General features: G+C 42.4%; 1 protein-coding gene across 2 annotated transcripts in view; it reads left to right on the top strand.

The window, feature by feature from the left end:
- The window catches only part of agla (amylo-alpha-1, 6-glucosidase, 4-alpha-glucanotransferase a), a 35,983-nt gene that overhangs the window by 21,562 nt on the left and 1,803 nt on the right, over window positions 1–12,618 (top strand). Inside the window, exons 13-34 of one of the 2 annotated variants that reach the window (XM_056390978.1) lie at window positions 971–1,094; window positions 2,154–2,317; window positions 2,443–2,544; window positions 3,756–3,911; window positions 4,149–4,299; window positions 4,461–4,585; window positions 4,677–4,789; window positions 4,931–5,065; window positions 5,684–5,814; window positions 6,100–6,236; window positions 6,360–6,493; window positions 6,594–6,769; window positions 6,981–7,083; window positions 7,321–7,444; window positions 8,379–8,480; window positions 9,090–9,201; window positions 9,530–9,665; window positions 10,327–10,439; window positions 10,561–10,772; window positions 10,897–10,994; window positions 11,786–11,873; window positions 12,477–12,610. In XM_056390978.1, coding sequence (XP_056246953.1) covers window positions 971–1,094; window positions 2,154–2,317; window positions 2,443–2,544; window positions 3,756–3,911; window positions 4,149–4,299; window positions 4,461–4,585; window positions 4,677–4,789; window positions 4,931–5,065; window positions 5,684–5,814; window positions 6,100–6,236; window positions 6,360–6,493; window positions 6,594–6,769; window positions 6,981–7,083; window positions 7,321–7,444; window positions 8,379–8,480; window positions 9,090–9,201; window positions 9,530–9,665; window positions 10,327–10,439; window positions 10,561–10,772; window positions 10,897–10,994; window positions 11,786–11,873; window positions 12,477–12,610 — 2,870 coding nt within the window. Of the gene's footprint in view, window positions 1–508; window positions 633–970; window positions 1,095–2,153; window positions 2,318–2,442; window positions 2,545–3,755; window positions 3,912–4,148; window positions 4,300–4,460; window positions 4,586–4,676; window positions 4,790–4,930; window positions 5,066–5,683; window positions 5,815–6,099; window positions 6,237–6,359; window positions 6,494–6,593; window positions 6,770–6,980; window positions 7,084–7,320; window positions 7,445–8,378; window positions 8,481–9,089; window positions 9,202–9,529; window positions 9,666–10,326; window positions 10,440–10,560; window positions 10,773–10,896; window positions 10,995–11,785; window positions 11,874–12,476; window positions 12,611–12,618 lie in introns of both variants that reach the window. The other variant, XM_056390977.1, reaches the window with a different exon arrangement.

Raw genomic sequence — 12,618 nt, 5'->3', positions numbered from 1 at the left:
TAATATGTAGCTGTATATATGCATTGAAAACCCCTAATGTCACACTTACATCAGGGGAACTGCAGTTCCTTCAGTCAGCACAGCCACACCTGCCTCATGCTCACAAGTATTACTGGCTACTTTAGGCCATTTTGTCTGAGGATACACTAACTGGCAAAACAGAACTGATGTTCACTGTGGCCACATTGTTATGACATACCTACAGGAAACGGCACGCTGCAAACTTACCCCACCACACTGACTGTCCATGCCAAGGGTGGATTCAAACAGAGAATGTACACAGGCTCATGTTGTGTCATGATTCTGCTTGCTTATTATATTTTAACATCATAATAGTTGCATACTGTATCCTATTGAAATAGGAAAGAACTTGTTTTACAAGAAATAGTGAACATGTAAATAATATTTAAATAGTGACAAGAGAAACCTTCCTGTATGTGTGAAGTTAGCTGCATATTGTTTGTCAGTGTAGCACTGCTAACAGCAGACTCTTCTTCTTCTTGTCCAGGCAATGCTAGATGCCGCCAGAGCGGTCAGACCCAATCTGTATGTGATAGCTGAACTGTTTACAGGAAGTGAGCTCATTGACAATGTGTTTGTTAACCGGCTGGGAATTAGCAGCCTTATACGAGGTACAAAACTGTTGCATGAGCTAACTTGATGTTTTTGTCTCTTCCTTCTCTTTTCACTGCATCGTTCTGCCTCTTCAAACCCAAACACCCTCCCTCTGTCTCTCTCTGTACTCTCACTGTATTGGTTGACTGTATAACTGCATGGTATCTTAACTCTGGGACCTGTGCCTACTAATTGGCTGTATCCCCTTCACATTAACTCTCCTCCTCCTCCTCCTCCTCCTTCTTTCCAATCTTTTATTCTACTTGCCCTCTCCCCTACTCGTCCCTCCCTCTCTCCCTCTCTCCCCGCACTGACCTCTTGGTTTTCGGTGTGTTGTCTTGCTGTGGTCGACCAGTTCATGCTAGATGTGGCCAGAACAGTGTGTCCTAACCTGTATGTGGTGGCTGAACTGTTTACCGGTAGTGAGGAGCTGGATAACATCTTCGTTACCAAGCTAGGAATCTCATCACTGATACGAGGTACAGTACCATATGTGTTCAAAATACATACTCAATACTTACTACATAGTACATTCATTAAGACTGACAAAGTAGACAGTAGACATACCAAGGTGTCTATGTTAGTTGTGCATATTTTTCACAGTAAGTACATACAGATGGGTGGTTAGTAAGTAATAGTAGTAGTGAGTAAGATTTTGATACCCCGCAGGCCTCCAGAGCAGCATCACTGCTCCTTCTCATAGATTCTCCAAGTGTGTGGAGCTCTCTTCTAAAAGACTAATTGTGACTTTTATGGCTGTTGCTTCTAATTCTCATATTTTCATATTCATAACGGTATTCAGTGAGTAAATGGCTGTTTGCCATAATACATATGGTTATATCCATCCATCCATGGGTGAGTGACAGCGTATACCCTGGATAGGTTCCCAGTCTAGAACTAAATAATATGGAATATTATTTCAATCAGGGACTGAAAAAAACTGAAAAATAATCAGCTTACAAATTGCACTTAATGTTTAATTCCAGCTTTCAGTAGGGATGCCCCGATTGATCAGCCCCGACTGATCAGCCGATCTTTCTCCCTTACCTCTAGACTTGTTACCTTTCTCCCACCTTGTTCAATGCGACGGTGCGCGACAGGCCACCACAATAAAACAAGATATTAGCCGTGTGGAACTTTTACAAAGTGTGTGAGACTGATATGTGCCATCTGCAATGAATGCCAGAAATGATCGGTATCAGCCGTGGATTGTCCGATCTCACTCATAGATGATCACATTGGTATTGGTGGTAAAAAAAAAAAAAAGAAGTGATCGGGGCATCTCTAGCTCTCAGTAGTTGACAGTTTTTGATCCACTGGGTATTTAACAGGTCTGAGGATTAACAAGCAGCTTTAATGTATTTACTAAGGCTCGTGTTAAACACAAACACCTTCACTACCAGATTGGAATGTGGCCAGAAGTGCACTGAGCTTGAATGTGTGAACTGCCCCCTGGTGCTGCAACAGCATGGATTATGTTGTGATAACTGTCCTCCCCCATCTCACCAACTTCTCCTAACCCCCCACCCTGTCCATAGAGGCCATGTCAGCTGGTGACAGCCATGAAGAGGGCCGACTAGTCTATCGTTACGGAGGTGAGCCAGTGGGAGCCTTTGTTCAGCCCAGTCTCCGTCCACTTATACCCTCCATCGCCCACGCCATGTTCCTTGATGTAACCCATGACAATGAGTGTCCCATACAGGTGGGTCTCTGTTAGGGTCAGATTACGGTGGGGTGCTTTGTTCAAAAATGAACCATGACAGAGTCACTGAGTTCAGCTGTACCATGTGTTGGTTTCTAACTGCTGCTGTTTGACTCTGTTTGAAGCTGCGCTCAGCATTGGACTCTCTGCCCAGCTCTGCTATCGTCTCTATGGCCTGCTGTGCTACCGGCTCCACCAGAGGATATGATGAACTGGTCCCACATCAGGTGACTCATCATTTTGGCTCAACAGTATTTCTTAGCAGTTAGCCATAATTATAGTTTGTTTTTGAGTGTTTTGAAAACAAATTCTACAATATTGGACAATTTACTGCAAATATAAAAATGTTGGTCAATGCCAGTTTCTTTTGTCTAAAGTTTGACTTGAGCCTGAGTATCACAATAAAGAGTGAGCTGATTAATTCACAGCATTTTTACAGCAGATACCTTGAAAATCGGCTGCTGAACAGCAACCATTTATGCCGCCAAAGAAGCTACATGATTCATATTTAGCTTTTAATGTTTATGTATACAGGTTTGGATTTAGACACTATCATTTATGTAGTCTGAGTAAAAAGTTTGAACATCTGTCCTTTTTTATCAAACTTGCTGGTTGTTTTCTGCCTTTTCTACTCATCTAAGATTTGAAAACAATTTTCTACAACTGAATTTAATTTTGAAAAAACATAGATTTTCCAGAGTTGACTGTGGGATCTAGTAAATGAGTGAATACACACTTACTTATGCTGAATTTCTCTGCTTTACAGCAGGAAAACAGGGAAATATGATGAACTAGTACCCTGATACACGATATAATGTATATATACACTGAACTACTGTAAATGGGGTAAAGTTATAAATCTATATTTAACCTATATAATAATTTGATACTGAAATGTGCACTTAAACATTTTAATACACATATTACATGTATTTTTATTTTTGTGAAATATTATCCATTGTATTTCTTATTATCTACTAATTGTTATTCTATTATTGTTGCACATGAGCCTTTTAACACGTCCTCTACCCCACCCACCCATGTCACTGCACAAGTATGTGACAGGTGCATCTTTGAATCTTGAATCTAATCAGTCATTGACATTAGGGCATTATTTTCATGATTCATTTGCTAATCAATTTATCAGTTTGTTAATCATTAAGTCTGTATAATAGGCTCCACAGTCAGAGCAAACTTAATCCACTGAGGAAGACTCTGAGATGTGATTGAAAGCTCCAGAGAAAGCTTTTGATTAGACCTGAAGTTGAGATGTTTTTCGCCCCACTGCTGCTTTCACACTCAACTTCAAAGGTTGTGTGTGTGTGTGTGTGTGTGTGTGTGTGTGTGTGTGTGTGTGTGTGTGTGTGTGTGTGTGTGTGTGTGTGTGTGTGTGTGTGTGTGTGTGTGTGTGTGTGTGTGTGTGTTTGTGTGTGTGTAGATCTCTGTGGTGAAGGAGGAACGTTTCTACCCCAAGTGGAACCCCTCAGCACCCCCCTCCTCCCCTGGTGAGGTTGGACCCCAGACTGGCATCATAGCAGGGAAACTGGCTCTCAACAAGCTGCACCTGGAACTGGCTGCGCAGGGATTCATGCAGGTACAGGACTGCAGTGTGCTGTATGTACAACACACACACAACTTCAGCTAACACTGACGTTTAGCTCATGTCAGTCCACTTCCTGTTAAAGGTTTTTACTATAAAACAGACAGCAGCATGGCTGTGAAGTTGATAGAGCTTTATGCTAACTGTTGTGTTTTTGCACTACATTTCCCAGCGATCACTTGTCAGTGAACGCCTTGTCCCAATTTAATCTCTGAACATCTCCCTCATCAGGTGTATGTAGACCAGGTGGATGCAGATATTGTTGCAGTGACCCGTCACTGTCCCAGCACCCACCAGTCTGTGGTGTCCGTGTGCAGGACCGCCTTCTGGAACCCCAAAAACCACCAGTACAACAGCAACGTCCCACCCATGTTCATACCTGGTATGACAACATGATCACATTCATATTAGAAATCAAACATGTCTTTCTAAATATTATAATAACAGTATCTTTGAAGTGTTCTTTCCTTTCTTACACTGTTTTGATTTATTATTCACCTTGAAAGACATAACCAGGTTAGATGTTGCTCTCCCTCTCTCTAGGGAAGATAGAGGAAGTGGTACTGGAGGCGAGGACAGTGGAAAGGCATGCTGGGAGCTATAAGAAGGATAACAACTATATCAACGGCATGCCGGAATACACTGTGGAAATCAAAGAGCATATATCTGTAAATATCACTCTTTTTAGGATTGATGTAATCTTGTGTGTTACTGAAATGAATGAACAAATCAATAAAAAAATTCTAAAATGTGATACAGTTACAGGAGAGCACAGTGGTGAAGCAAGCAGGGGTGACTTCTAAAGGTCGCTCAGAGTTTGTGCAGGAAATCACATTTCAGAAGTTGACTCCTGGCAGTGTTATTGCCTTCAGGTAACACACACACACACACACACACACTTGCTCAAAACTGAAGTCATTCCATCCATGATTTATTAAACGTTCATTTATTGACACTGTTCATTCTGAACAACTGTCTGAAAAGTTTCCTGTCCCTCTCTCTCCTCCTCTCAGGGTGAGTTTGGACCCCAAGGCCCAGAAGCTGGTGGGGGTGCTGAGGTATTATCTCTCCCAGTTCAGCCCAAAGTACAAGAAAGGCAGCATAGCAGATGAAAACCCACCAGAAGCGATGCAGAAGCCTCTGGCACAGTGAGTACACATGAGGTCTGATGAGGAAAAACAATGAGGGAGTGTGGAGAGAGAAAGAAGTGACCCCCTCCACATCTCTGCTTCAGGCTAGTGGCTCATTAGTCTAACACACACATATTTCTGACTGAGCTGTTGGCAATTGATTTGCATTGTGGGTAATGTAAGCACCAGGTTTGAAAGGGGGGGGCAGACAATAATCTGGTTCTGCTGCATCGTGAATCTGATAACATTACAAGAGTTCTGCTGAGTCAGTACAGAAATCTTTTATTCTGTGTGTGATTTGCAAATTGCACTAAGAGAATTTAGAATTAAAATAACTTAATAATAATAAACTTTATTTAAATAGCACTTTTCAAACAGTAGTTCCATGTTCTCTGCAATTAGTAATAAAAAGACATAAAACAATAAAAACAATGTCGTAAACCACACAAAACCATAAGACAGATAAAACCAACAGGAAATAACAACAGTCTTATAAAAAAAAAAAATATATATATATATATATGTGTATGTATATGTATATGTGGAATAAGGAACAAGCAGCACACAGACACAGTTTTTCATTTGGTGAAGCAGCAAATGTGAACTTTTATTTTTGAAGTCATGTGTGTTTCACAGGCTGATGTCCAAGCTAACGTTAGCTGACCTGAATGTCCTGCTGTTTCGCTGTGACTCAGAGGAACAGGAGGACGGTGGAGGCTGTTACAGCATCCCAGGATGGGAGAGCCTGAAATATGCTGGACTGCAAGGTAGAGCTGGAAAAATATATGAAACCAGGTCCAAACAGCATCTACAGCAAAAAATATAATTATCACCAAACGTGAGCTGCTGCTGATCAGAACATTTAAATCTCTGATAGTAGTGATCTGACTGATTTTACCCTTCTGCAATGATGAGCAATGAACAATAGCTGCTGAGAAATTGAGCTTTTGAACGTGTAGGTGGACTCACCCACTTCACTCACAGAAACCTGCTCTGTGTAGAGGGTTATTCTGTTTTCACTTTGATGGTTGACTGCGGTGTTTCTTCTGCAGGTCTGATGTCAGTGTTGGCTGATATCCGTCCAAACAACGACCTGGGACATCCCGTGTGCTCTAACCTCAGACAAGGAGACTGGCTGATAGACTTTGTCTCCAACAGACTGATACACAGAGAGGGACCACTGGCACAAGTGAGGATTTTACTGTCTTAAAGGGTCACATTTTTCATCTAGCCACACAAATAGTTCTGGTTTTAACTTTTGAGATAACCAGAGCAACAGTAAAGTGTCTTTCTGGTTACTGTGGGTCCACAGGTGGGTCAGTGGTTGGTTGCCATGTTTAACTACCTGAAGCACATCCCACGGTACCTCATTCCCTGTTACTTTGACGCCATCCTGGTGTCAACCTACGTTACAGCCCTGGATGCAACCTACAAACACATGTCGAGGTGGGAGAGATGACAGCAGCTGTGTTGTTGACATCTGAAATTAAAACCTGAGACTGATGTGTTGTAGTTAAGTGACATTTCTTCCTCTTTGTCCAAACAGTTTTGTCCAGAATGGCTCCACCTTTGTTCATCACCTGGCGCTTGGTTCACTTCAGATGTGTGGAGTTGGACGCTTCCCAGCCCTCCCTCCCATCTCTGTGAAAATAGATGATGTTCCCTATCGCATCAGTCCAATCACAGGCCAGAAGGAGCAGTGCTGTGTCTCATTGGCTGCAGGTAGAACCAGACACTTAATAAATAAAGTGAAAAAATAATTTAAGAATTAAAAACTGTTGTATCAAGCTTGTATTGATTTGAAGAATTCATTGAGATAAAGATGGATTCAATATTTACAGTATGGAAAAATACAGTAAGTATAGATGCTGATCTCACTGACTGACTGACTGACTGACTGACTGACTGACTGACTGTTTGTTTGGTTCTTCAGGTCTTCCTCACTTCTCCGCTGGGATTTTCCGCTGCTGGGGCAGAGACACCTTCATCGCTCTCAGAGGACTGATGCTGCTCACTGGGAGACACACTGAGGCTCGGTGTGTGTGCATGGACTGTTTTGATAACCCACTTTGAGTAGGGAACTCTTGGAACAGTTGCAACAACATTTTTCTGAGTTACTCATCAACACTATTTCTCCCCTATAGAACTATATAAGTTTTATATTGCTTGCTTTAGAACTTCTATTTTTACTTTTTCAGCTAGCTTATCAAATTCTGTGAGAAGGCCACAGTAACCAAACTAAAATTAACCTTTTTATCTCCTTATCTCCATAGTAACATCATCCTGGCTTTCGCAGGGACGTTACGTCACGGTTTGATCCCCAACCTGCTGGGTGAGGGTCGCTGTGCCAGATTCAACTGCCGTGACGCTGTGTGGTGGTGGCTGCAGTGCATCCAGGTAGGTGGACACACACACATACACATACATACTCCTTAGGGCCTCTTTTCCAGAAACAGTAAAAACAAAGCACTTTCCCACTAGTCCCTGCCTCAGAAACCCCAACAATATTCCAGCTTCCTCCTTCCAATCCACCCTCCTCACATGTCAGCAACCTTGGCATCTGAGAAAGCATATTTAAGACGAGTTAGGCCACTGAAATCTAAGTATGCATAAGCATAACAAAAAATCTGAGCAAAAGAAGCATGAAGTGCAAAGAGTGGGTGTCAAGGTGGAGGTCATGTCTTCAGATATAGGACAAATCTTCAGGTCAGTGTCTGTATTCCCAAAATCCCTGACTACAGGAGAGGCTCTAAATTCATTAAACATTAAACTGTGTAAAAATCATATGAACTACTGAAGCTTGCAAACATTAGTCACTGGTGTAACTAGTAAAGCCTGTCGTTATGTAGGCAGTTTTGACTCATTGGTTTCCAAACAAATAACTTAGTGAGAACTTAATTGTTCCTTTTAAGGGATTTCCTGTCTAATTTCATTTGGCTTGACTCATGTTTAAGAGGTAAAACTATGGACTCCAGCAGAGCCTGTGGAAAATGTTGTTTGCTGAGTGCAGGATCTCCCTGTATCCATATGAAGTTCTCAGGGTTGGTAGATGAAGGAACTGCAGAAGTATCATGAATTTATAAAAGTTTATAAAAAGTTTTGGACTGTTAATATTTTTTTCTTTCTTTATATCAGATTCATGAACTTTGGTTCATTCTTGTTTCTGCACATTCATCATGTCTTTTTTTGTTTCTGTTTTCCACTTAATGAAATTGTAACATTATCTGAAGAGTTACATTAAAGGTTTATGAATATAATAACAATTGAACTAGATGAGGAGAATTATGTCTTGTTATAATGTTTTTATTGACACTGCGCTTGTTTCGCTCAGGACTACGCTACCCACGTTCCCCAAGGGCATGAAATCCTCCGCTGCCCAGTTACACGCATGTATCCTACTGATGATTGTGAGCCCTGCAAACCTGGAGAGGTGGTATGTACATACACACACACACACACACACACACACACTAGGGCTGCACGATATGCAAAACAAATCAAATTGAGATTATTTTGGCAGATATTGCAATAGCAATTGGAATGGTCGTTTTGGCCTTTCAGTTTCACTTTCACTTCTGAAAAAAATTTTAAGGATGATGATGATGGGATTTTTGTTGGTCTTGTACTAAACAAACATGTTTACATGTTTTGGTGCGTCTGGAGAATATGATTTGTAGGTTGGTCGTCTCTGTAGCAGAATGCTTATGGTGCTAATAATGCATATCATGACACATTTTACCTTTTTATCAAAAAAAGATTGCAGCTCCTGCGATTTGGATACTGCACCTGGCCATATTGCGATTTCGATCATATTTCGATTAATTGTGCAGCCCTAACACACACACACACACACACACACACACACACACAGTGTCTGTTTCGATACTTCCGTCAGCAGTCACCAACATTTTCAAACTTCACCAACAGTAGCCAATATATTCACATGCCTCAATATATTTTGTATTGTGTGTGTGTGTGTGTGTGTGTTGTGTGTGTGTGTGTGTGCGTGTGTGTGTGTGTGTCTGTGTGTGTGTGTGTGTAGGAGCAGCCTCTGTATGATGTGATCCAGGAGGCTTTGCAGCGCCACCTTGAGGGAATTTCCTACAGAGAGAGAAACGCTGGATCTAAGATCGACATGCACATGAGAGATGAAGGTGAGACAGTGTGCATGTGTGTGGTTGTGTGTGTGTGTGTGTGAGTGACAGACTACACATGAATCCATTATATTGGAATAATGCTCACAGAGGTCTCCCAGTACAGATGATACTGGACAAGGTGGAGGTGCAGTCTGAACTGTTTTCTTTCAACAATCTATTTTGATTTGAATATTTTCTCTATAATTTATGTTTTACTGCATCTGCATTTACTGCATCACTAAACATCAAACATTTTCCTCTGGTTCTACTCAGACTCTTGTGTAAATGGCAGTGATTTGTGTTTTAAACTATCTCTCATGGTCCTGAGCTCTGTCATCTCTTCCAGGGTTCAATGTGTTTGCGAAGGTGGATCCAGCCACAGGCTTCGTCAGTGGAGGGAACCGCTTCAACTGCGGCACATGGATGGATAAGATGGGAGAAAGCGAGAGAGCCAGGAACAGAGGCATGCCTGCTACTCCCAGGTAACACACACACTCTCATCACACACATCACCTCTCACCAGCTGCTCAACAGCAGCCAGATTCTCATCACAAACAGTTCCCCTAAGATGGAAGCAGCGTCAGATTTTTATTCTTTTTTATTTTATTTTTGTTTTACTTGATTGGAAATTAATATCTTTGAGTTTTATATTGTTGGTTGAACAGAACGAGACATTTGAAGCAGTCAGATTCGACTTTGAGAAATTGTGATTAGAATTTTCACTTTTTTCTGATGTATTAGAGACAAATCTACTTTTCAAATAAATGAAAACATAATAACCAATGATAATACATAATATACTTAACAAAAATATAAATGCAACACTTTTTTTTGTCTCCATTTTTCATGAGTTGAAATCAAAGATGTAAGATTTTCTTTTACACACACAGAGGATGATTACTGCGCAGGTGTGACCTGGGTTGGTCATAATAAAAAGCCACTCTAAGGGCGTCTTCACAGCTAAAGCTGGTTTGCTCTGTTCGGTTTGCTTCACACAGAGAAAAATTCAAGTGAACCAAAATGCATCGTTACCCACCATGTGCAAACAACAACATTTATGAGACACTGTACTATGGATTTCTAGGGTTAGGGTTCAGTGTACTTAGCTGGAGTCTAACTAAATGTCTGTGGGACTCTGTCCAGAGACGGAGCAGCGGTGGAGATCGTTGGTCTCAGTAAATCGACTGTTCGCTGGGTGGTGGAGCTCCACGCCAAAGGACTGTTCCCTTATGATGGAGCTAAAGTACACAGAGACGGTAGTACACACACACACACACACACACACACCTACATACACACACACACACACACACACACAAATTGAAATGTCTTGTGGATTCACTCTGAGTGACAGCAGCCGTTCCCTCTGTGTTCCAGGTAAAGAAGTGTTTATTTCGTACTCCCAGTGGAACAAACAGCTCCAGAAGTCATTTGAAACTGGGTTCTGGGTGTCAGGGGACCCAAAGGACCCCAATGAGAAACACCCTGATCTGGTGCATAAAAAGGGCATCTACAAAGACAGCTATGGGGCCTCCAGCCCCTGGTGTGACTATCAGCTGAGACCCAACTTCACCATCGCCATGGTGGTGGTAGGTTTGGTCTTTAATAATTATGAAGAAATATCTCCCGGTTAATTGATTGCCTCTGTAGTGTGTGAAGTGACCAGATGTCTGAGCTGTGATTGGCTGGTTGACACAGTGTCTGTTTTTAAAGGCTCCGGAGCTGTTCACTGTGGACAGAGCCTGGCACGCTCTGGACGTGGCTGAGAAGAAACTACTTGGACCCCTGGGAATGAAGACACTGGACCCTGAGTAATGCATAATCACACACACACACACACACACACACACACCACACTTTCTGAAGGATCAGTAGTTTCATGCTACGTTCACACCACTACGTTTTCATCAATGACAATCACGCCTGAAACACATAGCAGCTCCTATATCAATGCACTGTCAGGGCTGCCTACAAGCATCGCTACCAGCAGCCTGGTAATATAGCAGTGTTTTTTCATTTTCTTTTTCAATTGATCGATTGATGCGTGAAATTGAAGTTGTGAAAGAATCGTGTTTGTCCCGTGTTTTTCAAGCACAACAGCTGCTAGCAAAAACAAGGTCAGTAACACTTGTATTTCATTATCCATGTCGCTTTCACCACTGGTAGATGAGCTGATGACACCCAGTCAGAGAGAGACTGGGTGTCTACGTCATTATTTCCAAAGGTTTTAGGGGCTTGAAAACTGGAGTGGTGTGGACGGCAGGAGGACACGTAGCAAAATTGAAGTGTCTTATAACTAAAACGTAGCAGTGTGGATGTAGCCTCAGTATTTAGCAGAAGAAGTCGCTGTCTCCTATTGTCTGTCATGGCACCTCACCTCACAAACTGGTCCCGTTTTCACTGCTGTTCATCAGACACAGTCAGTGTGGTTAAACCTCACATTATTTACTTGCGCAGTGAATAAGTAAAGACTGGAGCTCTGAAGGGAGAGAGACCGTGTTTCAGCATGTACCTATCTAGTGTGTTTGTGTCATGATCATATCTGATAACCTGTGTGTTTTACACTCAATCTCATACTGACTAAGTCTTTGTGTTGTCCCAGTGATATGGTGTACTGTGGTGTCTATGACAACGCACTGGATAATGACAACTACAACCTGGCAAAAGGTTTCAACTACCACCAGGGACCGGTGAGTGAGCCCCGACTCTCCTGCTGTGAGTGTCATTCAGTCCTGGTGACAGAGCTGCAGTCACATGGTTCATCAGTTCATGAGTGTGGAGGACATCGTTTAACGTCCCTCCTCCAGAGCTCATCTGCTTGAAGAAGATTCTGTTTCTGTGTGGAAAATAGTTTCTTTAGCTGTTACAGTGTCCTCATTGGCTGAGACAGTGGAACAGAGCACTGACATCATCTCCAGGAGACAGTGAACGTCGCTTAGTTATTCTCACTGGAGGGTTAAAGCAACAGTCCTGACATCATGCTTCCTGTTTCTGCTGCACTCTGCATCATTGGTGCTACACATACAGACTGGAACTCACTGTCTCTCTCCTTGTCTGTGTGTGTGTGTGTGTGTGTGTGTGTGTGTGTGTGTGTGTGTGTGTGTGTGTGTGTGTGTGTGTGTGTGTGTGTGTGTGTGTGTGTGTGTGTGTGGTGTGTGTGTGTGTGTGTGTGTGTGTGTGTGTGTGTGTGTGTGTGTGTGTGTGTGTGTGTGTGTGTGTGTGTGTGTGTGTGTGTGTGTGTGTGTGTGTGTGTGTGTGTGTGTGTGTGTGTGTGTGTGTGTGTGTGTGTGTAGGAGTGGCTGTGGCCAGTAGGCTACTTCCTGCGTGCCAAACTCTACTTTGCCAAGAAGCTGGGAGAGGAAAGCTACAGCAAAACCGTGACCCTGGTTAAAAATGTTCTGTCACGACACTACACCCACCTGGAGAAGTACGTCT

This window comes from Seriola aureovittata, chromosome 12 (genome assembly GCF_021018895.1).
Source record: "Seriola aureovittata isolate HTS-2021-v1 ecotype China chromosome 12, ASM2101889v1, whole genome shotgun sequence".
Lineage (NCBI taxonomy): Eukaryota > Metazoa > Chordata > Actinopteri > Carangiformes > Carangidae > Seriola > Seriola aureovittata.
Note: the sequence above shows the minus strand (reverse complement) of the source record. Positions and strands in the feature narration are given on the sequence as shown.